We start from the raw sequence: 27,892 nt of genomic DNA, 5'->3' as shown, positions 1-27,892 counted from the left end.
GTCTTTTGCGCTTGAATTCTCCTCTGAATCTGTTTTATTTTACCCACCGAAGTTTTTTTTTTAGGTTTAGAAGCTCCTTGATGGAGAGGGGCCAAATCACCCATTAAAAAAAAACAGCCCTGCCCAAGGAGCTGCGCTGGTTGGGATGTGTTGCTTCAGGTACAGGTGAGACATAAAATACAATCCAGGAAGTTCCTTTTGAGTAACAGGTGGGAATTTGAAGACTCATCAGATGCCAAAAAACTCCAGACAAATCCAGAAAAGGAGAGAGTCCAGTGCCAGTCCCCCCCTAGTCCTCTCTAGCTCCAGCTTCTCCCCCACCATGGAAACGGCAACACACAGACTCCTACGCTTAAACTTGTGAGTCGTGGGCAAATATGACAAGAATAATGTATCATGTTAAAATCAAGAACATAGGAACTTAAGTCTTTTATTTCCCCCCCATTTTGATTTTCAAGGCCAGTTTCGTGCAAAACAGAAGACACGTACATTTAAAAAGACCTAAAAACATGTTCTCTCAATCAGCTGTTATTGTTGCTCAGTGAGGTCCAACATGAACACACACTTTTCTGCCAAATGAGAGCAGTTTTGGCTGTTTCACGTTAGAAATCTCCGTCTGTGTCGTCTTTCATTCTGGGGTTTTCTCGCTGGTTTGAAGTGGACGGGGCACAGTCGGAGAAAGGCCACGTCCCGTACCTCTGTGCACCTAACAAGATCTCACGATGTTTGAATCAAAATGTCAAGACGGGTAGTTATGCTGCTAGTACTGTCAGTCAAATCTGATCAAACCCCACCCACACTGTCCTGATGAGTTTGAGTGATTAAGTCTTGATATATAACAACTTAGGGTTTTTTTTCTCCCCCCTTTTGTTTTTTTTAAACTAACTTAATCTAACTAACTTGGTTTGTTGCCAAGTCAGGAAGTAATGATAAATATTACAAATAAATACCTCAAATATCAAAGTATTCAAGGGCTTTAAGCCATTTCCGACTTTTAAAGACACCCCAGAGTGATCAGGCTGGAGCAGTTCTTACAAGCAATACACTGCTGTCACATTTCCTCTGGATCATAAACTACGTTGTTATGTAGTTGTAGACGTCATTTGATTTAACAACCAAAGCAATGAAAAAAGAAAAAATCCTCTGAACAATTTTCTCCAGGCTTTTCTGTTCACCATCCTCTGAGCACCTGCCTGTTTGGCCCCATCAAGGCATATAACTGCCTGAATTACTGATTTGACTTAGTTTAGCAGGGAGAAAGAAAAAAACAAAACAAAAAACATTGGAATATATTGTGTTTCTTCAAATCCGTGCATAATTAATTCCCAAACACGCTACAGTTGGACTGAGCCAGATGTTCAATTATTCACATTTCCTTAATGATAATATCAATGTGTGGAGGAGAGAGCTTAGATCACAATCAAGGATGGCTGGCTAATGGGGACAGTTAGGGGTGATACAAACATCTAGGCACATTTTCCATTTTAAAAGAACGTTCTCTTCTCCTAAATCTGAATACTGAGTGACTGGAGGATCAGCAGTCATCTTTTAACACTGCTCACTATAGAATTTTATCTTCACACAGCAAGATGTTTTAGGAGGTTTCTGCCTGTTTATTAAGCTGTGCAAAATGGAAAAATTACCCATGTACACATTACATGAGGGTGAGAATGTGATGAGTTTCAAATGCGGATGACTTTTTGTGGACATTTTTTTGTGTTGACGATCCTTCTCTCTTTCCAGACATATAAGTATTATAGACAAAGCAGAGTCAATGTACAGTACATGTTCTCATGCTGTGGGAAAAACCTCTCATTTGTCTATCAGAGAGATAAAATTCTTAACAGAAGACCCCATAGATGCACAGGTATGACTTCTCCTTCGTTTTACTGGCCGTTACAGTACATGGTAGTAGATAAACTTACCCCAGAGCCCTGAAGGCGGACTGGTGCAGGTGAGCCTGCTGCCTGTTTGGGTTGAAGCCCAGCTGGGGTCTCCACGATTCCCTGTTCCCCTTCTCCCAGTCACCTGGTTTCAGGACCTTATTGGGAATCCTGAAAAAGAAAAGAACAAATACACAGAGTTAAAGCCGCATTGGGAAAATACTTTCCTTTTATCGGCATACATAACAGAGAGAAGAGTGCTGTCCTCTCTAGGTGAGACCCGGTGGATCTGTCGGTTTGGAGAAACTGAAGGCTGGTGGTGAATATTTTAGCAATTGATTCATCGTTATAAATTTTAAATAAAAAGACTTAATGTATTTTGGCTGATGATCACTGCAGGATGTACTGCAGGACGTTAAGTGACTTTGTGGGTTTTTAAATCTACAAAGGTCAGTTTGCAGTTACCTCTCCCCACCATTAGGAACTGTCACTGGTACATCTCGTTCAAACAGCATGATGGTCACGGTAAAATTGTACGTTAAAGAGGTTTTGTGATTGTTGTGAGTTGTTGTTTGAAGTTTCAGCTTGCTCACGTTCTGTATTTGTCTTATTGTCAGCAAATCCTGTGAAAAGACCCAAACCGACACTGAATGTCTCCTTGTGTCAAGTATTGTGTATGTATCAAAGTCTGATGTATCTGGTTCCTCCGAGCCTCAGAGCTCCATTGTTTCCAAAAACTATTAACAACAAATCAGTGAGTCACACTGGTGCACTGGGCGACGTGTTCCTTCATCACCATGAAGACACACACACACACTGTAGTTTACTTTCACTCAGTCCCACACACACCATCCTGCTGCCCCCAATACCGACTAGAGCACCAAATGTGGACTAATCCGCCGCTGAAAATAGTCCCCAACAAATGCACTATTTCCCTCAGTGTGCTTAACATTTTCTAAAAACTACGGTGCCTTAATGTTTTATGAAATTACGGAGTTTTTAAAAAAAAGGAAATCACATATTTGTGAATTGTTTTTAAAGATTTACGTCTTCGGTAGGAACCAATGGACTTGAATCTGAGAGCCACAGACAAGGTATGGAGGTCAGAAATTGCCGAGCAACGGACTAACACATTGTTGGTTTTTGTAATTTTGTGGGATTTGGCGACAATCCGAAAAATATAGATTTTACCAGAGCTATCCTTTATTAATGAGGAGCACAAAATGGAGGGGAAAAGATACAAAAAGATAAAAAAATAAAAAAAATAAAAATAAAAACTCGACCCCTGAAAAGAAAGAGCCTTTAATGTTTAAGAAATCATTGCTGAGATAAAGTTGAAAAAAGAAAAACCCTCACTTAGCTTCAGGCAGGAGGACCGCCTTGAACACAAAGTCTTCTGCATACTGGGGATCCTTGAACTTCACTCTGGAAAAATAGAGGAAAATAATTTTCAATGAGTCAAGACTTCCATTAGCTCACGTTTTTTTAAAGGATTTCTTTTAAAAGGAAAAATCTCCCCTTCAACACAGAGATTGTAAATTTGTGATATTTAATGTGGGGGTTGTTCTGTGATGAACGCATGTCATTTTCTTCTCAACCTGCCTCATCTGCTACACTCTGTCATTCCCTACGTGTTCCCGAATGTCTTTTCACCCTCAGAGAATGCCTGCACACTTGTATTATCGTAATGAGAGGTGGGCGCACAGATAAGCAGCACAACACCGCAATGTGTCTGAAATTCATCTGCTTTGGAGCTGCACTGCAAAACGCCTGGATGAGAGAATATCAGTTAAACGCTGGGACATATGCAGGAAAGAAAAAACGTCAAGCTATTGGTCTGAGATCGTTTGTTTACATAAATTCAGTGTACGTGTATATGCACATAGAATAATATGTATTGTTAACTTTCAATTGAAAGCCCTACACTGCGATTTTGAACTGCATATGAAGGTTTGTTATGTTTACTTCCAACTTAAAACAGATTGTGACTAAGACCGTGCTTCACGCAGCAGGTTTCATGTGTGTATATTGGAGGTGGACAAAACAACAGGTTCTCCTGACCATTTAATCTGATTCAACACAACAACCCCACAGCAAACTGCAGTTCATAAATGACCACAGAGTTGAACCATCACCGACACTGTCTCAACAAGACAACTGCACTGAACTGTTTTAATGAATTTGCTAACAGGTGGAAAGTTAAACAGCAACCATTTCAATAATCGATTATTTGCTCAAACATTTACTGAGCACGAGTGCCAAACATTCTCTGGTTGCTGCCTCTCCAGTAATTAGGATTTGCTGTTTTCTCTCTGTATATTTCTCTGTGAATATAATATCTTTAAGTTTCGGACTGTTGGTTGGACAAATCAAGACATCTGAGGATGTCACCTTGGGCTCAGGAAATATGATTTTGGTTTTTTTTTATATAGCATAGATAAAAAGATCAACTGATTCATCAAAAAATAAGTAATAGATAAATCGATTGATACATTAATCAGTTGCAGCCCCAATTAGTCTGAGATAGGAAGGATTGTCTGCATGGTTGCCGTCTGTAATTGCTTTATATTTACAGGTATGCCCCTATTGTGTCCACCTCGTCTCACATTTGACATTAGCTTAGTCTTTGTTGCGATTTCCATCATCTGAACAGTTCGCTTAAATTATTCTGTCTATCAGTCGGAAAAAACATATGCAGAGTAGAGTCAGAGTTCAAAGATAAGCATGTAGAAAAAAATAAGCACGACGGTCAATACATGTACAGTGAAAGACAGAGGATCTGGCCTGTCAAGCTGTTACGATATCGTCATCACCTAAAAACACCGACAGCACCACTCACCTTTCAAAATGTTTTATCACACTGATTTTGTTAAAAGTGTTTGGCAGATATCTCGACCTGAACAAAAGTACTACAAACAAGCCAAAACCTTCTCCTCCTAGTGCTTGTTTCTTCAGTTTTCACAGAGTTTAAGTCAATGATAGGTGGTCCTTACCCAATCGCACTGCTCTGGGAAATGTCACGCAGCATAGGGATGGGCGACGTCACCGTCCTGAAGAATTAACGTCAAACAAAAACGAACAGATGAGGGCAAGTCAGAGTCTTCACGCTGGACTGGCTCTCCCCCAGTGAGCGTTTATTTAAAACATGGGACTAATTGTAAAAAGGTGAGAATCAAGCAGGCGTTTCCTTACTTATCTGGTAGAATAGGGTCGTCATCAAGATTTAATGTACCTTGGATTCCATGGCACAGCTCTGCAGGGATCTCAGTGCCCTGAGGGAGAAAAGGCTGCAGTCTGTATCAAATACTAAATGGTGATATGATTCAGTGAGTCAACACAGCAGCCACAGAGCGACAGCATTTAGCGACATACCGTATTATTTATCCTCACACCACTAAGTGCATCGTAAAAGAATTACAATTGGGTTCCGCAGAGGACGATCCCTTTCAGTTCTAGTCAATGTGTCAGCTGTTTACAGGAAGATGTCAATAATTTAACAGCATGCCTACACAAGAGGATTTCAGTCACGTTCTACAGTCCCACATCTCACCACGTTTGACAAAAACATTGTAGTGGGCACAGCCGTTTACACAGGCCACGTAACGGCTCACACTTTTAGTGACAAATTTACTGTGACCGTGACCCGAAGTGTATTTTTAGGCTTCAAGTCTATTTTGTGACTACAGTGATTATGTGTTGGGCTCCGCTGCCAAAATTCAGATGCCCTACACTCAGTACCGTGTCTGAATGCACCTTGTGACGACGACCAAAAAAAAAAAAAAAACATCCTCTGAAGATGCTGCTGCTAATGCTTTTTTGTGTAAGAGGAAAATATCCATTAACCGTTTTCATCACATTCCTGTTCCTCAGAGGGTGAACCTTTTTCGTTTTAATCACCCACGCCGTCACCAGGGCAAACTTTACGTGTTTATCTCTACTACAAATAAGACTCTAAAACAAATCATCATAATGTTGTTTGTTCTTTGGGATATGATGAACATCTGAGCATTTAGCTAAACAGAGCTTCAGATTTTTTATCTTGTTTCTAGTAATTCACTTTTTTTGAAGGTAAGAATGATAATGCTTAATGGTTTAAAAAAATGCCTTTCAATAAAGAATTTCAGAGTGACCCGAGTTTGCCTTTTAATGAGTACAGTAATGTATCCATCTCACCTAGTCTGAGCCGAATCTGGACAATTTTGCTTCACTGTTCAGGCATGCTCATCAATAAGTGTAAAATAAACACCAAATGCTTTGGGTTAAAAACGCATAGTCAAAATGACGAAATCCTGCTCAGGCAATACCTGCAAAACCGCACGACACATCTGCAGCAGAGTGACACAGCAAGTAATGCAGATCTTCTCACTAAATATCCACAGATCCACAGATGAAGACTGTCACTACAGACGAGCATTAAGCTGACGAAGCAGCTGGGTTCTCACATTATGACACAACTATGAGAAACCTGTTGCTACATTGTCAAATTTATGGTTTAAAACTTTTCAGATGGTGCATGTTGTCAGTGCTACCCTTTCTCCACATTAAGCAATTAAACATTCAAATCAGGCCCTTTGTTGCCTCATTTCTGGTTGAAAACAAAGACTGCTAAAAAAAAAATTGTTTAAAAAGGAAACAAACGTTCTCTCTGAGGACAGACAATACTCAGCCTCTGCTATCTGTGTAATATATCAGTTAAATCTGAATTTACGCTGGATCTAATGTGTCTGGGGGTTTGAGTTTTGTTACCTCGTGAGATTCTGCACGGTAGAGTTCATGGATGAAGTCGAAGAGCGGGTGAGATTTGCCAAGAAACAGCATGTCGCTTCCCAGGCTGTTTCTTTTCACTGCAAGAGAGAACAGACAGCAGCAGCGGTCAGGGAGGAAAACCAAGTGATTACTGGACAAACTGGAGCTCTGATTGTACTGGACTGAAAGGTAGAGGAGAAAGGAGAGGAAGGGAAAGGAAAGGAAAAGGGATGGTGGGTCGATGAATGGGAAGAGAACAGAAAAGATTGAAAAAAACAAACACCAAAACTACAGACTAGAGATGTCAGAACAAGGAGAGAGGGAAGAAAGAAAACGGAAGGGGGGAAGACGAGGGACCAGCAGTAAACTCTACGATGTTTGGATTCTAACTATATCCAAAAAACAGAGAGAGAGAAAACTGTTCTATGTTCAAGCAATGAAATAATTGCAGGAGGTGACTGAGAAGTGGCGTGGCCTAAACTAGAAGCAACTGCAGCTCAAAGCTTTGCTGCTATTACAGCATACACATTTAACATTACTGGAGCGCAGATGCAAACGTGTTCTTACAGTTCAGTTTAAGATTTATGCATTAATCTGGACGATCTTCTCTTTGCCCTTTTTTTTGTTGTTTACTATTAACGTTCTTTTGCTATTATTTAACCTAAACCTAACTCAATAATACCAACTCTATTCAACATTTCCTCTCCGGCCCGTGTCTCTCATTAAATCTTTCCCGTTCCACCACTGCTTTTGTGTTTTATGCCAAACCTCATGACTCACGGACTAGTTTTAAATCAGCGACATTCATAAATGAAAAAGCTGAGATGTGACACGCCAACCGCCCCAGCACAGAAACACCTTTCATAACACGTCCGGTTTCACGCTTCCGTAGTAACTTTGAGCTGTGCTCACCTTCCTCGGGTGTGAGGTCAGCGTAGACGTCGGCCAGAGCCGCCCTCAACCGACGCTCATCCACAAAGGGCAACAGGGCCACACCTTCAAAAAGAAGCACATACATGGAATAACTGCACTCAAACCAACGTCTGAGTGTCACGTATGCCTGGGAATGAAATACGAGAAAAAATGACGACGCTGCTTAAGTGTTTAAGGAGTGTGGATCTGAACCTCTAACCCCGTTAGTGTGCCATGCTCTACCCCTGAGTGACACGATTGTAAGAGCATAAAGAAAAAAAATAGATACAGATTATTAATGCTTTTTCATGGAATCTGAAATTTAAAAAAAAAAAAAAAAAAGGAAGGAAAGTTGCCAAAACTTCGAGCACTCGTACAGCTCTTGAAAAGGCTTTAAAAACACAGCCTGTGAGAGAAGAAATAACTGAAAACACATTTATAAATTATTTTCACTTGAAGAATCTTGACAGTTTGGTCAAGGTGATAGGATATTACTGACTGTATTATTCAAGCTGTTATATCCTGACTCACCTTTGAAATCTGCCTTATTCAACAGGACTGTGACTCACCTTGCCAGGCGTATTTCTTGCCGTTGAGATCAATGGCAAAGTCATCGGGGTAGAAGTCAATGATCGAAGAAACCTGTGTCAAAGGAGTTTAAAAGAAGCTGAATAGACCGACACAATGAACACAACTCGGAAAAAGATGAGGCAGCAGCTGATGTTATTTGAGACAGATTGAAAACTGATCTGCTATTAGAGTCTCTAAGTAGTTAAAGTTTTAATTCTGTAGTGGATATTTGTTCCTTGCAGATCTGATGCATTTAAACCTCACTGAAATACTTTACATACAATCACAGTCTATGAATGGGACCGTTTTCTGAAAATTTCTTTTACTTGTAATATTTTTCAAAAACTCTAAAGACCTCTGAATTGTCACCACAGTCTCCGGATCTCTCTGAAGCTCATTTCGGACTCTAAAACTTACCGGGCTGGTCATGAGGTTTCGCCACGTTTGGGGCAGGAAGTTACCGCTGGCAGCAGGAAACACTCCCATCAGCTGCTCCAGGGGCTTGAACTGCACACGACCACCGCACAAACACACAAGTCATTTACATTCTCATATTTACTCAGCATTATATTGGTCCTATCTTTATGTGGTCTTCATTCGGCCAACAACAGATTATACTGAGATGTGAAAATGTTTCCAATCCTTTATTCTCATTGCGTTTATTGCTTGATTGAAATTCACGAAATGTAATTTAAAATTAAAAAAAGTTAAAAAACAAGGTGCAAGAAACGTCTCTTTGAATATTAAATTCTGTCGTGATCTCTCTATAATAACAAAACCTTAACACCTAACACCATCTGACATCAATGGCATTAAACAAAATGACCGTAAGTCAAGTGGCGTTATCTGGCATTTGACAGGCGCAACACATTGAACAAGATTTCATTACAAAAACAACAACAACAAAAGAAAACAAATACAACTTTTCTTTGTCACGGGGTTGATAGCAAATCATCATTAAGAAAAACTGAAGACTGAGAGTGACAAGAAGAGAAGAGGAGAAAAGGCAGTGATGAGAAAGAAGTTTTTAGTCCATTCTTACTGGTTTGGTTCCCGTCTCAAACTCAGTGAACATCCCTTTGATGTCTTTGAAGTCGGAGGCGAATGGCGCGTAGTGGAATGGGAAGTACCACTTCCAGGAAGCACAGCCCTGCAAATAAACACAGAAACAATCGCTGACTTCATTACGACTTTAAATGTCAGAAGAAATCCCAAGTCTCACCCCTTCAGGTCGTGTGCTGCTTGTGTTTTACCAAACCAATACCACAGCCTCTGAATGTTTGTGGCTGGTCTTGCAGAAAAATATTGAATTTCTACTCTATATTCATCATTTACCTGTGGTTTTTTTGTTATCGGTTGATCTGTTCACTATATTATTGGCAAGGCAAGTTTATTTGTAATTGTAGTTTTGTTTTATTTGTATCTGCTCTACATTTAACGGTTCATTGGTGGTGGCTGGTGCAGACTCGCTTCCCTTTGTGCTTTTCATTTCACTTCATTTTCATTTCAAGTGTGAGACTTAAGGTAATGTCTTGATTATCAAGCTAGTGGGACAAAATGAGAAAACATCAAAAGACGACTAGGAAATTGAAAGAAAAAAAGCTTTTCTTTGCCCTTTTTCAAAACAAGTTCCACTGCAGTGAGAAGCTTAAAATACAATCTGACATTTAAAAACCTTAATGAGCCTGAATCCTGATCACACAGTGTTATAAATTAAAAGTTCTGCTCCAACTCCAAAATTAAACTTCCATCTGTCGTGGCTGCACTTTCAAACTACAATGGATCAAAAAAAAAAAAAAATCAATCTAGATACTGGAAAGAGACTGTACTCTGGACCCTGAAGCATCTGGGGACAAAATATTCTCCAACACCTGCAGAGTCTCTCTTGCACCTAAAAAAAAAAAATTATTCCTCAGTTCTGTGTTTTTTAAATGTTTATATAGGAGGATAGAAAAAGAGGGATATAAAGGAAAAAAAAAAAAAAAAGCCATAACCCTGCAGATCCAGCATTCGGACCACTTATCCTTCCTCAGCAAACAGGCCTCACACCAAACAACGACCTTCACTTCCCACAATCCACCTCTGAGGTGGTCCTCTGATAAATCCACCAATCTTCACATCTCAGCCGATCTCGTTTCAAAGCCTACCACTCTATTATTAAAGATGGTCATTCAAATGATAATACGGGACTTTACCATAATAAAAGGTAGAGGAGGCTCCGATCTCTACATTCAAATAATCGCATAGATCATTTATGGTAATATGACGAAATGTTTTGTCTCGAGGAGAAACTCATTTGTGACTGTAGCCGGCGGGGTCAAAGACCACAAAAAAAAAAAAAAAAAATTACATTTCCTCGCCTGTTTCGTAATACCTGACAAGGGAAAAATGAAAAAAAAAAAAAAGCCACCTTGCCATATTATCGAAGTAAATAAAAAAGTATAATCAAAGATTGGGCAATGGTTCTGTGTTATATTTTGTCATTCAGTGTAATCGCATCCAGATGTCTGGATTTACAAAGTTCTGTTTTTAGTTTATGAAATGTCAGAAAACTGTGGGAAAATGCATATTACCATTTACTAGAGAGAAAGGTGAAGGTCAATCAAACGTCCAAAACCCAGTGATTGTAATTGACAGAAAAACTGACTAACATTAAAAACAGACCAGTTCAGTGTTTTTCCACTTTTTTGGGAAACGTGGGAAAGTTCTGCCAAAAAACAGTCTGTTCTGTTTCAAATGAAATAAAGCGGCTTCCACAAACCAAATCTCTCAAAATAAATGAAACAAAATACATTAACTAATTGTCCCTTTTATTACTAAGAAATATCTAGGCTGTCAATTAAACGCTCGTTAGCGCTTGGTTCCCTCCCGATTAGTTTCAATTTCCACTCCGAGCGTGTCAATTAAAAGCGCATTTCAGATTATGGGCTGGGAACTTCTTTATTTCACGAGTAAGAACCACTTTAATATAAATTGGCTTAAAGTTCAAATTATACGCTCAGCTGCCCGTTTATTATGGACACCGAAATACAACCTAATGCAGTCTAATACAGCAGATGTAAGAGAAATCCTTCACTGAGGTTGTTTCTAATATTTCGTCCACCCCGTTAACATCAGTGGGGCTGGACTAAATATTAGAAACAATACATAAGATAGATTTCCAAATTGATGACAACGTGAGTCTGTCTATTAGCTACATTGGTTGAAAAATGCAAGTGTGGGTGAGCTGGCCCAAATAGACTGTCTACATGAAAAATGCCACCTTCATCAGGGCTGCACCCCCCAAAAACACAAAGGGCGTGAAAAACTGAGACACAAAACAAAGTGTGAATCTCTTTCCCTGGGTCTTTTGCGTTTTGGGTAAACCCAGCGCTCCCGTCCCTGATCATTTGGTGAGGTGTGCGTGATCATAACTCTGCAGCGGCGGACAGAACCGTGAATGTGTGGCAGCGGAGAGCAGACACGTCCCCGTCCGCCGAGGGCCCGCTAATGAATTCATCGAGAATGGCCCCCCGAGACGGGCTTTGGATTGGCGAGCGTGTGGAGTCAACACAGAGCGTGCATACACAGAGAGCGCAATCAGCCTGAACAAATCCCCGCGGCTCAGCCTGAGACGCCCCGGCTCTTCTGGAGAGGGCCCGCAGCTCATTAATTCATTTCAAGATAAAGATCAATATTTTACAACAGTAAAATTATTTAGTGTATAATCACACTGCAAACAATAACTGGAGACATCAGAGACTGCTATATGGAGGGATATTTGGTGGAGGCACTCCACAGTAAGGAGTTCTTGACTTTAAAGATAAAGAAAAAAAACCTGTCGCCCTGTTAAAAAACACTGGTCAACAATTAGGCGTCTTTTCTGTATAAAGTTATTTTTAAAGAGGTATCTTTATTGTTGAGCTGATTTCTTTAGCCTCTTTGGAATGAAGTAGTCAATTAGATCGGCGTTTTCATTTTACGTCCATCTGCGGTGCTCTGGGGTCATCCAAGAGATCACCTGTTAATCAGAGAATGTGGGCGGGAACGTGGCTCACAATTTAGTTTTTACTCAGGCGAATGCGTAGACAAGTGGCTGCAATGCCAGCATCATTGTACTGCTGCCGTCCTCACTTCACATCCTACCATACTGCCCTCACACACGTGATGTGCTTTAAGGATGAGGGTAACATTATTATGTATTTTCCAAATCCCAAGAAAAGGAAGAAAACCACCAATGTGTTAGTTTGTCTCACAAAACTCTTACTTCCTTGCCCTGTCTGTCTGTGGCTCTCAGCTCTAAGCCCATTGGTTCCTACTGAAGACAAATCTTTTTAAAAGCAGGTTACAGAGGTCAATTTTAAAAATAAGGCTTAGTACCCCTACAAGACCTGCGGATTAATCCAAATCTGTTGCTCTAGCGAGTATTTGGGGCTGCAGGATGGTGTACGAGGGATTGAGCTACAATAAACTGCAGCGTGTGTGTTCATGGTAATGAAGAAACATGTCACCTTACCTGGTAGTAGTAGCGCAGCACCCAGCAGAGACCCTCCACATACGACTGAACCACCTTCCTCCGGAAATCTTCATCCGTTACGTCCACGTCAAACTTGGTCTTGTAGTATCTCTGCTTCCAGCCCTCCTCCCACAACCTGCAGCACCACAGGGGGCACGGTCATACTTTACCGATCCGATCAAAACAACTTAGAGGACTGAACTGCTTTTCTTCACAGAGACACACAGTTCAGGAATCAATAGTAAACTGTGATAAATTAAGTTATTAACTGTAGACTTTAAAACCTTTCTGCACAGCCAAAATGTATGCTGGCGCTGTACATTTTGATCAACCGCTCAAAATAAGTGAGAGTCACAAAATGTTAAACGTTACTTATATAATACTACTAATATCAAGACAAGCCGACTTAAGCGTTTAACAGATTTTGGACAGCAAGTAGAGAAATGTGACAGACTGACAGGACAGATGATCCAAATTTCTGACATGCCCTTCGATCGTACACCAGCCAGATAGTTGATCGTTTGATCGGGCATCATGACCCCTATGACTGAGCGCCAGGCGACAGCTAATGGGGGAAAACTCTCGGCCGATTCTTAAATTTTTCAGGTGGTGGCCAAGTCAGAGGTAAATCAGGACTGATCCATACAGTGTCTGCACGGCTTAATGCTCACAGGTCAAGGATGCAGAAGTAGTTCTCTCACTGTGAACATGAAATTGAGCTGAAATTATGAGTGACCACAAAACCAGGAACTAATACTTTCATTACAACTCTGTTATAATTTCCATCTGAATCATGGCACCACTAAGGACCAAGAACTTCCAAAAGTGTTGAAATTGTTGATTCATTGTTCCCACCTACGCTATTTCCAAAATGCATCTTAGCTGTCATCAGTCACACCGAATATACCTCTTTTATAATAATCATAATACTCATCAACTCTCATGAGCATCAACTGTCCGGACGCTGTGGCTTTGACATTACAACCGTTTGTTTTTGTTTACTCATACCGTCGGCGACCTTGAAATTAAATCTATTCTACGGTTGAACATAAATATAAGTGATTATTGGTTGACACAATAAGATGTTTGTAGTGTAAATGAATCTGAATGATACACAAAAAAAACAAAACAATGGCTTTTAGGATGCTGCTCTGTTCATCCATAGGCTGGGAAAAAACTGCATTAACTTCCTCTGCTGCTGGAATCGTTTAATGGCTTTGACTTCTTGGTGGATTTGGGGCGGTGGTACAGTCACATAATCAAGGCTGTCCAGCATCTGTGTCGTGGATCCTCCGAGCGTCCCGCAGGGAGCGGCGACTCCTGAGAGGAAAGCCTCCATGAATACCAATTTAGCCCGATGGATTTAGCAGCTTTGACGAGTGCGTCACAGAGGAATTTACTTGAATATTCCTGCTTTCCATATTAATCACGTGCAAAGGGAGGTGGGAGCTGTTCAGCAGAGGGCTGAGTGTGTGTGTGTGTGTGTGTGTAGGAGGTGGCAGAGAGTTAAACAGCTTGTGCTGCAGCACGGTGTCATTAATGAGTACATCTCTCTGCTTCTGTTTGTGAACGCCATCTTCACTGACTGAAGCTGGTCTGCCAAGATTCACTTTTAAGGAATTTCATCAACTGCATACATACGGTCGGGTACATTGAAAGCCTACTGGTTTACCAGCATAGACCCTGTAAGTGTCAAAGAGTTTATTTCTGACTGAGATGTTTGGGCTGTTGAATTTTGAACAAGTGTTACCAGTCCTCAGGAGATTTATAAACTGTTTTAAGCCATCTCAACAGACAAGAGCAGCTTTGGAATAAAGATGCAACAAGTGATCAATTTCACAGACTGATTAATTTTTGTTTATGGCATGTTGATAGTGCAGTAGTTAATCATGCAAAAAAAAAAAAAAAGTAATTAAAGAACATTTATTCCAGCGCTCGTCGGGTGGCGGAACAAGAAGAACCAGGTGTGGTCACCAATGTGACCAGGTTCAATTCAGACTCAAGTCCTGTTGCTAGTGTTACGGAGATGTTGCTACGTCCAACCTTGCTGTCATTGCTTTTAATGGGAGACTGCTGATTTTACACATTAAAGCCTGTTAACAGATCCTGGGGGTAAAAACAGCTGTAGTTATGTCACTTGAGTCAGTGTCGGTTGGGTCTGAAGTTGAAAATGAATAAAAATCTGAGGGTGTGGAGTTTGAAAGAAGTGAGCTCACCAGAGCTCTGCAGCCTGCTCCTCATCCCTGCTTGGGGCTAGAGGCTCCAGGCTACATTAGCCTAACACACCCAAAAACTCGGAGCTGGTGGTGGTCGAGTTGCACTGTGGTAATACAGTCATCAGGTCTTGACAAGGAAGAAGAACATGTGGAATAGCAGACCACGAGATCTCTTGTTCTGCTACATAACTTAAAAAAAACTGTCCTGACAATGTCATTGGAGTGAGAAGCTAAATAGTCTGATTATTCTCATAAAAGTGAAGAGACTACAACTGAGAGACTTTGGAGGTGATAAAAAGTCTAACCGGTCCATCTTGTAATCTTTATTATAAAAGGCAGATATAAACATTAGTTCCCACACTCTCACACCCCAGATTGCCGCTTGTATCCACTGTAAGTTTAAACACCAGATGTGTCTACCTGACGTTGTCTTCGGGCTCTGGTTCGCTGTCACTGTCCTCAGCTTTCCTCTTCACCCCCCTGCTGTCTGCCCCCTCGCTGGGCCCTGCAGACGACTGGGCAGGGTGACGAAAAAGAAATAAAGTCAATATACAGACTTGAAGAAAGAAATCTTAATCTTATACATTGGTTTTTAATAAGCGCACCAACAGTTCTCCCAAACATAACTTCAACGACATAATTCAGAGTTTTTAATGTACTTTCACCGTATCAGATGAAAGAAAAGATGACTAAATAAAGACATTAACATTTGATTTTGAGGATATAAAACTACAAGTTGCACTATTTTCAGTAATATACAATAAAGAACCACTCTACTACTCTACAACGTTACTGTACAACTACGTTAACAGTTTGAGATGAACATACAACACACTTAAGTATAAAGAAGACATCAAGGGTTACAAAAATGATAGAAATAACATGACAGAGGGAAAGATTAAACTGTAGTTTGTAAAGGGAAGTTGAGAATCGAATTTGTGGGATTCAGATTAGCTGATCAGAGATATTTTAGTCTGATTTCCTATCTCATTTCATCGATTTTATTTTGTTTTTCTTTTCGTTATTATTTGTGTCCTGTTTTCACTTAGAAACTGGGCAAACAACACTGCAAACAATTGCCAATGTAAATTGTAATTTCAATTATTTAATTTCTTTGTTTTGTGTTAATGAATGTCTTGTTTTAGAATAAAATGTTTCAGCTATTAATTTGAACTTTAGTTTAAATCATGCTTGTACAAAGTGCCATTTGGTGTCTTTTCTTTCTGTGATTTTGTTGTGATTATTTAAATCATCTGGTGTTTTCTTTACACCTGTTTTAAAACAGTAAAAAAAAAAAAGTTCTACAGATTTTTTTTTTGGAAGAAAAAAAAAAAAAAAAAAAAAAATCAGACCGATTGGGCAGGTAAGTGAAAATATAAATAAAGTAAATATGAACTCATCCAAGCACTAGTACTATTTTAGAGAATATTTAAAGAGCTGTTTTTTATGGATTCATTTGCCATAATTTTCTTGATTAATCAGTTGAATAGTCTATAATATGTTAATAAACAGTGACAAATGTCACAATTGTAAAGTCCTAGAGCCTGAGGTGATGCCATCAAAATGTCAAATAGTAGAAAGATTGTCACTACCTTGGCTACTTAGCCTTCCCTTGTTCTGAAGCGCTGTTTTCATTCATGTGCTAATGTATGGCCTGCTATTGTCGGTTTATATACTTAAAGCTGTACACGGCTGGGAAATTTAACAGCTTACGAGATATGTTAAATAGAAACATGACCATGAACTGAACTGAAGGCAGCGACCATATTCAAACGCGCAATATCCATAAAAAAAAGGTGACAGCGTTTAAAAATGAATGACAGCATGAAATTTAATCAATCTAGGGACATTTTTCAAGGATGGTCATCTTTTCATAGTTTCCTGCGGGAAAGAGTAACTGTTAAGAGAATGAATGCTTTAGATTCTGGACATGCTGTGTTCATCAATGACTTTTAGATCACTGTTAGGTCCCAACAAACACAATGATAAAAAAATTGAAATCAAGCGTTCTGTTCGGTGTAAAAACAAAATGAGCTCTTTTCTCATAACGTATACAGAAACACTTACACTGTACTGGCCAATTCTAATGTTGATCTCTGACTAATCATGTGTGCATATTTAAAAAGCCCGACCCCTTCAGGAGTAAACAATTATATGCTTCAGAGTATAATTAAGAGGCAAATGTGAAAATTCGACTAAAGATCACAATATTCTTGACCAAAAAAAAAAAAAAGTCCTACTTCTCATTGATCTGTTGGTAATTTATGACCCGACTCATTGCAATTGGACAGCAACACTAGAAAATGGCCAAGGTCTACATGAACTGCTTTAAAAGGTTTACGTCATCTAAATGTCTTGCAGGCTAGCATGGAGTAAATAGGTTCTTACCTAAATGGACGAGAATCAGTGGTCCCCTCCAATGAGTCAAATACAGCTCTGTCACTGGAAGGAGCTGGACTATACAAGGGTCTAGTTATTCCCAAGTTAGTCTAGTGTTTTCTATGTTTTGGTATAACTGGTTTTAAATAGCAGAAACTATCCTCAAAGCCTATTTTTTGGCAAATGGACCACACGTAACTTCTCTTCTGATCATCAGGACCATGACATATTTTGCACTCTATCAACTGAATTTTAGAACTATTTAAACTTTGTATTTGTATGTGCATGTGTGTCTGTGTGTATGAGAAAGCACAGATTTGACCCATCTGCAGTAATTATCCTTCTTTCATTTCCCTAAGAACTTACATTGCCGCCGTTCCTCATCATGGCCTTCAGAGACTGAGCAGCATCCTGGAGGAGAAAAAAAACAAACAAAAAAAACTAATCATGACTACGCTCCTTTCATCACAACATTACATTTTTAAACGCCTACACAACACAGTTAAAAACATCTTTAAAAATCTAGTCTTCGGGACGACCCGATAATGGCTGGGGTGGAACGGGCAACCTGAGCAGCAAGCACTGCTGCTGTCAAAGACATAAAATGCCCCCCCAACAAATACCTTGTTGTGTTGCTCCCTGGACTGCATCCTCATGTCGTAGGCCTGGTGCCGAGCATTGTGGACGGCCTCAGGTCGGTCTCTTCTCCCCAGAGCATGAGGGGCGAACTGGCCCGTGGTCAGGTAGGCGGGACCCTGCTGCTCTGCCTGCAGTAACACAGGGAGAAAAACAAAACACTCAATCCTGTGAAAATTCAGTATAAAAAGGTGACGACTGCCTGTATACAATGCAGATGTTATGCTATGAATGGTATATACATGTCAAAAACCAGATTTTAGTGTGACCATTGTTCTATTTTCATTCTAGGAAACTTTTGGTGAATATCAGGATCAGTCTGAATGTTTGGACAGTGGTTACATCTACACGACAGCTGATCAAGATGATGGACAGGAAACTTGACAATATGGCAGGTAGTAGGTAGGTAGGGACTTGTGTCTGTGCCATTACTCAAAACATAATCACCTATCGTTGATTAAATGTGGTGACACCGACGACATTAACTCACGCACGCGATAGAGTTGTGGAGAATCTAAAGATCTTTCTCGATGACTGACTAATCAAAACCTTTTAATGTGATGAAAAAAAGCAGAGAGAGAAGAAAAAAAAAAAAAAAAACTTAAGCGACAGTGGAAGGAAGAAAAACCCCTTCCTATGAGAATATTAAGAAGATAAGAGTGAAAAAATAAAAGCTGGCTACCGCTAGTTTTAAATAAATAATGCCTTGGTAATATTTTTAAAATTAAAACAATTAAAATTTTAATGAAAAGCGATATTTTCTCAAACTGAGAATAATGAGCAAAAATTAAAAGTGATCAAAATATTAATGAAGAAAATTCGCAGCATTAAAATTTTTTTGTTTAGATGAGTTTAGTCCGAACTGGAAGAAATTGAGAATTTGGGAACTTCACCATACTTGATTCTAACAGACTGAATGAATTCTTCATCACTGAAAGGTTTAAGATGAAGATAAGAAGATTTAAGACTGTCAATACTGATGCATCTGTTCCAGACTCATTATTTTCTATCGCTGAAGAGTTTCATTGACTTATTGTAGTTTTGACTGTAAGTGGGAAAGAAACAATCACGAATCACAGTACCGTCATCATTACTCATCTGTTTTACTCACTTTCAACCTCTTTCGTTTCTCTTTCATTCTTCTCTTGAAGCTTTCCTACAAGAAAAAAAGCGTAATCACATGATTGTGAAAACTAAGTCTTAGTAATCACTGAAAACACAAAGCAGTGTGAAACATTTGCTGTTCTTCATCCAACCTATGGTGAATTAGCTGAGCTGCAGCTAGCTGTATGTGATCGGACAGAACTCTGTCTTTATACAGCTAAATTTAATGATCCCCGTGGGAAAACAGTGAAATATTACATCGTCCTCTTTGCGTTTCCTGAAGATGTTGTCCTCGGCCACGCCCACAGCCTGCATGATCATCTCCACTCGCTCCAGGTTGACGTAGCCGTTCTGCGTCAGGTAGCCCTGCAGAACAACACAGGCCAGGTCACATCACAGTACCGGACAGAGCTGCTTCAAAGAGAAAAAAGTCCACGACGGGAGGCTAAATTCCTGATGTTCAGCACATGTAGCAGTGCATGTAGGCGGCCATCTACTTTTTTGGTGAACCGACTCTACTACTCTACTTCTCTATCTCCAGAGAAGCGGCGTGAGCTTGATGCTTGCAGTGCTCAGACTGGTGATGATACTCACTCCGGTTTTGTGCACAACGTCTTTGTAGATGTTGACCAGCCGATCTATCGCTCCCTCCCTGTAAGATACAACACCGGGAAATAATTCAAGACGAGTCATTCAGAGTAAATTTAAATTATAAAAACTCAGGATGAGACACTGATCTGACACCAGACACTCGCCGAACAGCGATTTATCTTTGACAGCAGACGGAAATTTGGCTGCCTCATCAGCCACTCTGGCAGGCAACCAACCAACATTTTGAGCTCCATTTCATCGTTATACAAATATAGACCAGTACTGACACAGAACAATAGAAGTCTGACCCCCTCCACCGGATTTCAGGCTGATCAGTGTTGGAGGGTAAAGTGAAGTGGTGGCGGGATTACGATCTCTGTCAAAGTCAGTAATCAAGCTGTCTTCTGTACAGGCAGTAGAGAAAACACCTGCACTATCTAAAGCAACACAATACAACTGTTCTGCAATTAACCCTCTTTTTGTGAAGTTTAAAGAAAGCCAAAGTCTTACTCCAGCTTCGGCAGTAAAAATCTTGTAACTGTAGAAGTACATTTCTTATACTTCAGTACTTTTTAAGGTCTGGCATTTAGAATACTTAAAGCTGCTTTCTGAGCTTTTAAGGACCAACAGATAAAACTGCTACCCCCTTTTTTTAAAACATTCAAAACTAGCTTTTGGCACAAAAAGGTGTCCTGCCGCTCACCTGATTTCTAAGGACGGCAGATGAGGTAGGAAGTCATTTCCAACAAAGAAGCACATGAAGACCCAGTCGTCTACACTCCTCTCAAAGTCAAAGGGAAACGGCAGGCTGGCCATGGTCAGCTCTCTGGCGAGGTACTGAAAACAAAAAAGGAAAGCAGAATTAGTAGGGTAGGTGTCTAGATAGAGTAGGTGCACCCATTCTAGTCCAAACATGGCCCTTATCTGGATAAGTGGATCACAAAATAAGGACAACGCTTCTGATTTTCAAGGAACGTCTGACTGCGAAATAAGAAAAGCTGATAAATGTTGTCATGTTTACATATTTCAAGGTGGGGGTGATATTTTAGAGCCACGCTGGAGCGCACGACTGAAGGAACGGAACAGCAACAGTGACAAAAAACTATTTTTTTTAACATTAACGTGTGCTTGAAGCTTTCCAAAATATGAAGCTATGCTTATGTGTTATGAATACATGTTTAAAAATGCCATAAAGCAGCTACGACATAGTTTACTTCAAATAACTCGTTTTCTTGTTTGTTTTTGACGAAAATCAAATGAGTGGTGACTAAAATAATCAATAAGATGGACATTCATTATACAGACAACACAGAGTCACGTCAGGCCAATCACTGCCATTTAAACATTTTAAAAAGCCAAAAAGAAAACCATAACGTGATTTACTTTCAAAAGTTTCTGCAAAATCCCACCAGTTACACCTGAGATTTGTAAACTCCAATTAGTCCAAGACCAGCTTGACACTTCCTCTTCACATTTCATGGTTTAGGACGAAATTTAAAACATTTTATTCTGGTTCGAACAACAGGACAAACGGCTGCTCACATGCTTCATATGTAACGTTATGAGTAACATCCACTAAATATGGGAACCAACCTCCCGCAGCACACACAGCCTGATGAATATGAACTCCTGCTCAGCCACGGGCATCGTGTCTGCGAATTCATCATGCTGAAAGAGAAAAAGGAAACAGTCAGGGGGCTTATGCCTCATTCATGACACCTGTTTGACATTTTTGACACCGATTTGTTAATCATTTAAAAACACAAAACACATTAGCACACATTAAGGAAAATAGGGTCATTACTTCTATCACAGTAAAGTTGGTGTCAGACAACAACTGATGTTCACTTGAGAGTTAGAGTCACTTATTTATTTTATTAATTCAAAATCTTTATCACAGGAGGACTGGATCCTAATTTTTCTGCCCACTTGCCACTACTGTTGTTGAGATAATACTGATTTTATTATTGAAATCAAAACAAAATTAAAAATGAATCTAAGAGTAACGAGATCAAACCTCCTTTTGGAAACCTAAAGCTGTTCAGGTTAATGTGAAACAACAAAACATCTCAGTGACATTTGGTTTCTCCCACTCTTGTCGCCTTTGTTGTTCAAGTGCTGAATAAAATATTAAAATCGTACCCTTTGTTCTGACTGTACAAATGCATGCACGTAATAAATGTTAAAATGCAACAGTTCAACATGTCTGAGAGAGAGAAAAATAAAGAAGCAGAGCTCCTCACCTGTCCCTGTTTCTCTCTGGCCGTTCCCTGGCAATCTTTGATTTCGTGACCCATCTGTCCACAGAGTGCGCAGGGCCGGGGTTTGTTGGGCTTAAACTCCTCTCTGATGATGGTGAAGTTTGGCTCATGGGTGGCCAGGCCCAGCATGATCAGGTCAGCTGATCAGTCACAACGCAAAACGAAAGATGTTACATCAACGAGGTGGAAATGATGACGGTAATTTACATCTTACAGATTAGTCATAAACATTATCACCAGGTCACTTCTGGCTGAGAAAAGTGAAATTATTTAACCGTCAGGTCAGATTAATGGGTTTTTATCTATTGCACTTATTTTACATCTCAGACAGCGGATTTAAAGACTTACCATCGGCTCCACACAGGCAGTGGTGTGTGTTGGGGTCGTGGTTGGGTTGAGCTGTCAAAGTGAATCACAAACACGAGTCAACAACATTTCTGACAGTGTTTGCGTGAGTGTCCGTACAAGAGGTTCTGACTTGACTTGTGTTCACCACAGTCTACATGTCATAGTTCTGACCCAAAGATCAAAGTGCCAACATGAAATTCAACTACACTTTCATCTGTCTGTGTTCACCGGTCTGTCGCGTCTGATTGAATTCTGCCTGCTGCAAATGATGCGTGACGTTGGTTTGTCTTGTACATGTGCCTGCTTTACATGTCTGTGTGCGTATTAGATCCATTCTGCATTTGTTCATAACAATATATTTTGAATTTTTTTTTTTTTGAAAGTTTAGTCTTCGTTTTAAAAGTTATGACTGTTCTTTGTGGATTTATGAGTTTGTTTTATAGCTTTAAGAGTTTTTTCTTCTTTTTCTTAATATGGTGTAACCTGCTACACTATATGTGCCTTAATGTATATGTTTTTAATACATCACACATGCGTTAATTATTCAGGTTTCTTAGTACAAGGCAGCTGTACCTCTCTGTCTCCTGATGAAGTCCATAATCTTGTGTTCACCTTCACCTGGAACACTAGCATCAGACAGGAAGACCTGCATTGAGAACAACGGACGGTTAGTGACTGGGCTCCTTCTACATCAAAATACAACCAGGGTGCAACCTGTCAACCACCAAGCGCTCAAAACGAAAACGTATCAAAGTTTTTTTTTTTTTTCCTTCAAAAAGGGACAGTTCTTTCAATATTTTTTATTTCTGTTTACTCTATCAACTGTTTTGTCTATGAAATGTCAAAAACAATGAGAAGTTGCTCGTGGCACTTCTGTCTGTATTTGAAACTCTGAGCAGCAGTTACACTCACGGTGACATTCCTCCATCCGGGATCGTTGCTGAGTCGCTCTGCAACGTAATATCGAAGGCAATGCGCCAGGTTGTCCATGAACTCTGTTCCCTGGAGACAGAAGTCGTCAAATTATTCATTCAAAGACAAATCCTGCAATTTTATTCTTACAGGTAAATTTAAAAAAAAAAAAAAAAAAAAACTAAAAACTCCTAACTTCACTTGTTTAAAAAAAAAAAAATGCAGCACACTTACTGGAGTGATGCAGTTGCTGTCAAACCTTTCCTTAATCTCCTCAGGTGGAAGATAACCTCCTGAAGAGGAAAAAAAAATAAAGTAAGTCTTCACTGAGAAAGACTATATAGAGGTACTCATGCAGTTTCTCCTACTGGGCTGTAGGTGAGGTTCTGTCTGATAAATTCAGGACTTCAAATTTCAGCTGCGTTTGCCGGCGAATTTTTAAACTCGCTGGCCTGAGTTGAGAGCGTTGAGAGGAAAGGGAGGGTTTCCTCTCAAACACAAGAGTAAAATAAACTTCAGATTTATGAAACAACTTGGCACCAGATAATATCACTGCACAAAAAGATTTAAAAGAACAGACTGACTGGTTTCTTTAAATGAAACTTTTAAAAACACACTTGCTGTGTTTTTTACAGCCTAGACCACATATTTTGATCACTTGTCAAACATCAACACTAAACTAAAGTATTTGCTGTCCTGGAGCTCAAAGGAAATACTGTTCTTCCTGGGGAAAGTATGACGCTGTTCCCGGACAAGGTTACCGTATACAGTATATAATGTAAAAGGACACACACGTTTGATACCAGAGACACTATACATTCTGTGTATTTGCCCTCTAGCAGTGCTGAAAGATTTCGGCAACACACACCTCTCTGGATGATCTCCTCCCTCATGCGATTTTTCTCCTCCGTCAACTCCACTCCTTCTTTGGAGGCACGAAACCGCCGAGAGCGCTGCTGGTTCATTTTGGCACGTGGAGCCTGGTCAGAGTTTAACAGGTTGTTATTTCTACTGTACAGCAGGCGAGTCCAGGTTGGCCATCAAAGCGATTTTCCTGTACATTATATATTTCCCTCTATACTAACCCAGATAACATCAGATTATTTTGATTTATGAGGGTGGATGAATGAGAATACTATCAGGGAGGGAAATTAACAATAACCCAAATGCTGCAGCCAGATTGGTCAAACTAACTACTACCCTACCATCTATTTTTGTCCATATGAAAAACAGTATTTGGCTGATTAAATAACTGATGGGACAGATGTAAATCTAGTATATATCGGATTATCTGGCAGATGGTTCATTTTTTTATATGAATGGGCGCCGTGATCCAAAACAGACTTCGCTCAGGCTGCAGGTTTCTGTTACTGAAAGTTACGTACCACTCCATCAATGGCCATGTAGAGAACTCTCCTGGGGCGCACAATATTAAACAAGCGGTCGATGTACTCGAAAATGGCCACCATCATCTCATCCTCATTTTTGGGAGCGGGTCTGCGAAAACAAAGTTCAGTGTGTGGGTGTAGGTTTGCTAATGTCTTTATGCCTTTATCGCTTATTTATACTTATCTAGTGGGACAGTGTCAGGCCAAAAAAAAGTATAAACATTCGTCAAATTTATGATCAAGTCTTAAAAACAGTCTTAATCAATCTAGGAAGGTGAGCTGATAAAAAAATGTTGTGTTTCAAAGAATCACCCCCCCCCCCCCAATAAATGGAACTTGTTCTGAGTTTCTCCAAACACCAGAAAGAAAAGCAAAGGGTAAAACCAAAGCTCCACTTCAAGAGAAACACAGAAGGTATCACTAAAAATGATGATAAACCTCAGACAGAAAACCTAGTGATGTTAACAAAAGTCTTAAATGTCCTTACTTATCTTCTGGATGTGTACAAGGGTGAATGATCCCATTCATGTCCAAGTACAAATTGTCAAATTCCACCTCGTTGGGGTTTGGCTTGGTTGTATCAACAGGAATGCGGACTCCGTTACATTCTTTCCCCTGCGGAGGTAAAAACAAGGCACAAAAAAAAGTAAAAATATATATATCTCAATTCATTTTAAGTCATCCCAGGCTTTTCCCTAGAAAATCGTTTAGCAGAGGTGATAAAACACCCAGATCTTAATGCATCTTGTCTCATGATCAATTTAGCTAGCACTAGAGCTGCAATGACCAGAGGATCAGGTGGTTAGTCAATCGGCTAATTATCGCCTTAATTAATCGGCAACTGTTCCGATCATAATAACTGGGTTTTTTTTTAAAGCCAAAGGTTTGGACTGTTGGCATTCGAAGTTTTCACCTTGGTCTGTGGGAAATTGTAGACAAACAAAAAACGACCCAATGAAACGATGATGAAAATAGAGGTAAGCTGCAGCACTATTCAGCATTAGTAGTGAATGCCTGAGCATTGCACTAACATCACACACATGGCAACTGCTGCAGCTCTTTTCCCGCTGAGCAGCGCGCTGCTCTTTATGAAGGGAGGTCATCTTTATTTCCCGTTTCCCTTTCAATATTTTCACATTTGGAGGTTTATTGAACATCGGCTGGTGAGTGAGGTTTCACACGAGGTTTCACATACGTTAAAAACGGTCTTAGGCAGGAGGTTTTTGTCGCTAGCCTGAAGTTACAAGCCGGTTTGTTTACACCGGAAAAGTCCACAAACTTCCGTTGTTCCCGTTAAATAACTAGTGACGAACCAAAACCTTCAAAGCACGTTAAGTCGCCGACGAGGGCGGCATTGCGTACAGGCAAGACGCCCCACTGGGTGTATTCAGAAACACAACGCATTTAAAAGACCAACGGCTGTCTAACGCCTGAACATAATAAATCTCAGGCGTCAGGTAAACTGGCTCTGCGGTTAGCTAACATGCTAGCCCCTTACCTTCTCCTCCACACAGTGCACAATGATTGACGAATATTTTCGGCTGAGCCAACGGAAAAACGCCGGGACTCCCATCTCCGGCGAAGAATCTCTTATCTGTCGTTCTTTTAAAAAAAATGTGAATTTCGTACGAAACTGTTAAAATAGCTCAATTAAAACACGAATCTCGTTGTGGATGAGTGCAACACTTCGGCTACATGCTGTTGGACGTCGTCCATTGTGTACTTTTTCCGGTTCATATCGGCTTTTTCCGGAGCATTTCGGAGAGCCGCGGTGGCCCACAGCGACCCCAACGGCCAAAACGATACTGCAGGCAGCAGACGGTCAGAGTCATGGCCCGGCTGCAAACTGTCTTCGGTAAATTTGTGAAATAATGAAGCTTATATCCAAGAATCTAAAAGCATCGAAAACACATCTAATTTTGGATAAAATTATCATATAAATCTAATAATAATAATAATTATTTTTTACAAAAATAAGCCTCAATATTACAAATAATAGGATACAGACACTGTGAAAATATGCTTAAGTGAAATTATTTAAAAAAAAAAAAAAAAAAAGCATTGTTAAAGTACAAAGAGACGCAGTCATCAGATAGTATTTCAAAAGATATTTGATTTGTGATGCGTAGACTGGACCAAGCGAAATACTTTTCATTTTTAAGCTAGAAATGAATGAATAAACAATACATTATTAAATTTATGCCCCTGCACTTTACTGTTTTGTCTGTTAAAATGCCCCAGCACTGGATTTGGCTTGTACTTTTTGAGTAGTCTTTTTTCATGTAATTGGAAATTTTAAATTCCCTGTCACTTAGTTTAGTTTTGCTGAAGAAGCTGATTGTAGGCTGGTGGCTTACTGGTCCAGTCTGGTTTGCACGGGAGAGAAAACAACCGCATGATTTCTGTTCATACATCACTCTTTTTTACAGTTGCTGTTCCTTTTACTCAAGCATAGATACCTAAAGTATGATATAAAATGTATGATATTACTACTTTGTATGCCTTTGAGAACTTGACATTTTGAGTCATTTGTATTTTAGACTCATCATTTGTGATCCTGAGGCTTATTATTAAAATTATTATTATTATTCTTATAATAACAACAGACAACAAAGGTGAAACAGATGTTATAGAGAGGTAAAGGGACCACAGGTTTATACAATGGATCTTCCACCTAAGAATAAAAAACTATATATTCAAAAAATATAACTTGTTTCGAAAAATACGAATCAACACTAACAAAATTCAGGAAAACAACAGGCACAAACCAAACAAAGTAATGCATCATTGATTAGCTGACAATGATCAGATTATTTAGTTATCAATACATACATTTAGTAGCAATTTCCTTTAAAGTTTTTGAAATGATCACAAGCTGCTTAAAGTAATTCTTCTTCGTCTTATTGTTGTTTTTGTGGTTTTTATTAAAGATAAAGACTGAAATTAAAATGTAATGTACTGAACAACAAACCAGCAAACGTGTGAAACGTGTGATCCTTGCAGACTAACTTGTGTCCATATTCCCTGTAATTGTATCGCGTTCGAATCGCCATCATACGCAGTCTGATCTTACATAATGTTCCTTTAATGGGGACTCTCTGAACAGATGCCCTCTCACTTCCCACCCTGCAGCACCACATTTAAGGTGAATTAGGTCCCCCCCCCCCCCCTCCACTGGTTCATGCAGCAGGGGGGAAAAGGGCCATTAGCCTCCCCTCTTCAGGCAGGGCGGATCTGACATCAACACTGCAGTATTATTACTGCAAAGAGCTACTGATGGAAAACACTTGGCCTGCTCCGACGGGCCATTTCCATAAACATTTACGCTGGAGTTGCAGGTAATAGGATGAAGCCATCATCTCAGTGTTTGCGGAGAGAAACACAGAGGAGATGAAGGGAAAGCTGATGCAAATCACAGATGCGAAAGCTCCAACCTCACAAACCTCCCACC

The 27,892-nt window shown here is 39.9% G+C and overlaps 1 protein-coding gene across 3 annotated transcripts in view; it reads right to left on the bottom strand.

Moving 5' to 3' along the window:
* The window catches only part of xrn2 (5'-3' exoribonuclease 2), a 40,067-nt gene extending 13,908 nt beyond the window's left edge, over window positions 1-26,159 (bottom strand). For all 3 annotated transcript variants that reach the window (XM_040125905.1, XM_040125906.1, XM_040125907.1), the window contains exons 1-27: window positions 25,940-26,159; window positions 24,929-25,056; window positions 24,439-24,550; window positions 23,922-24,033; window positions 23,288-23,346; window positions 23,054-23,143; window positions 22,715-22,787; window positions 22,142-22,192; window positions 21,776-21,933; window positions 21,126-21,200; window positions 20,236-20,369; window positions 19,536-19,593; window positions 19,200-19,307; window positions 18,949-18,993; window positions 17,825-17,968; window positions 17,568-17,612; window positions 15,243-15,337; window positions 12,607-12,742; window positions 9,154-9,261; window positions 8,529-8,618; window positions 8,111-8,183; window positions 7,542-7,625; window positions 6,630-6,727; window positions 5,076-5,155; window positions 4,877-4,933; window positions 3,240-3,308; window positions 1,926-2,054 (exon numbers count right to left, since the gene is read on the bottom strand). In XM_040125905.1, the coding sequence (XP_039981839.1) occupies window positions 1,926-2,054; window positions 3,240-3,308; window positions 4,877-4,933; window positions 5,076-5,155; window positions 6,630-6,727; window positions 7,542-7,625; window positions 8,111-8,183; window positions 8,529-8,618; window positions 9,154-9,261; window positions 12,607-12,742; window positions 15,243-15,337; window positions 17,568-17,612; window positions 17,825-17,968; window positions 18,949-18,993; window positions 19,200-19,307; window positions 19,536-19,593; window positions 20,236-20,369; window positions 21,126-21,200; window positions 21,776-21,933; window positions 22,142-22,192; window positions 22,715-22,787; window positions 23,054-23,143; window positions 23,288-23,346; window positions 23,922-24,033; window positions 24,439-24,550; window positions 24,929-25,056; window positions 25,940-26,014 (2,486 nt within the window). In that variant the 5' untranslated portion in view covers window positions 26,015-26,159. The remainder of the gene's footprint in view (window positions 1-1,925; window positions 2,055-3,239; window positions 3,309-4,876; window positions 4,934-5,075; window positions 5,156-6,629; window positions 6,728-7,541; window positions 7,626-8,110; window positions 8,184-8,528; window positions 8,619-9,153; window positions 9,262-12,606; window positions 12,743-15,242; window positions 15,338-17,567; window positions 17,613-17,824; window positions 17,969-18,948; window positions 18,994-19,199; window positions 19,308-19,535; window positions 19,594-20,235; window positions 20,370-21,125; window positions 21,201-21,775; window positions 21,934-22,141; window positions 22,193-22,714; window positions 22,788-23,053; window positions 23,144-23,287; window positions 23,347-23,921; window positions 24,034-24,438; window positions 24,551-24,928; window positions 25,057-25,939) is intronic.
* Window positions 26,160-27,892: the final 1,733 nt, after the last annotated feature.

The sequence above is a fragment of the Xiphias gladius genome, chromosome 4 (genome assembly GCF_016859285.1).
Source record: "Xiphias gladius isolate SHS-SW01 ecotype Sanya breed wild chromosome 4, ASM1685928v1, whole genome shotgun sequence".
NCBI lineage: Eukaryota > Metazoa > Chordata > Actinopteri > Istiophoriformes > Xiphiidae > Xiphias > Xiphias gladius.
Note: the sequence above shows the minus strand (reverse complement) of the source record. Positions and strands in the feature narration are given on the sequence as shown.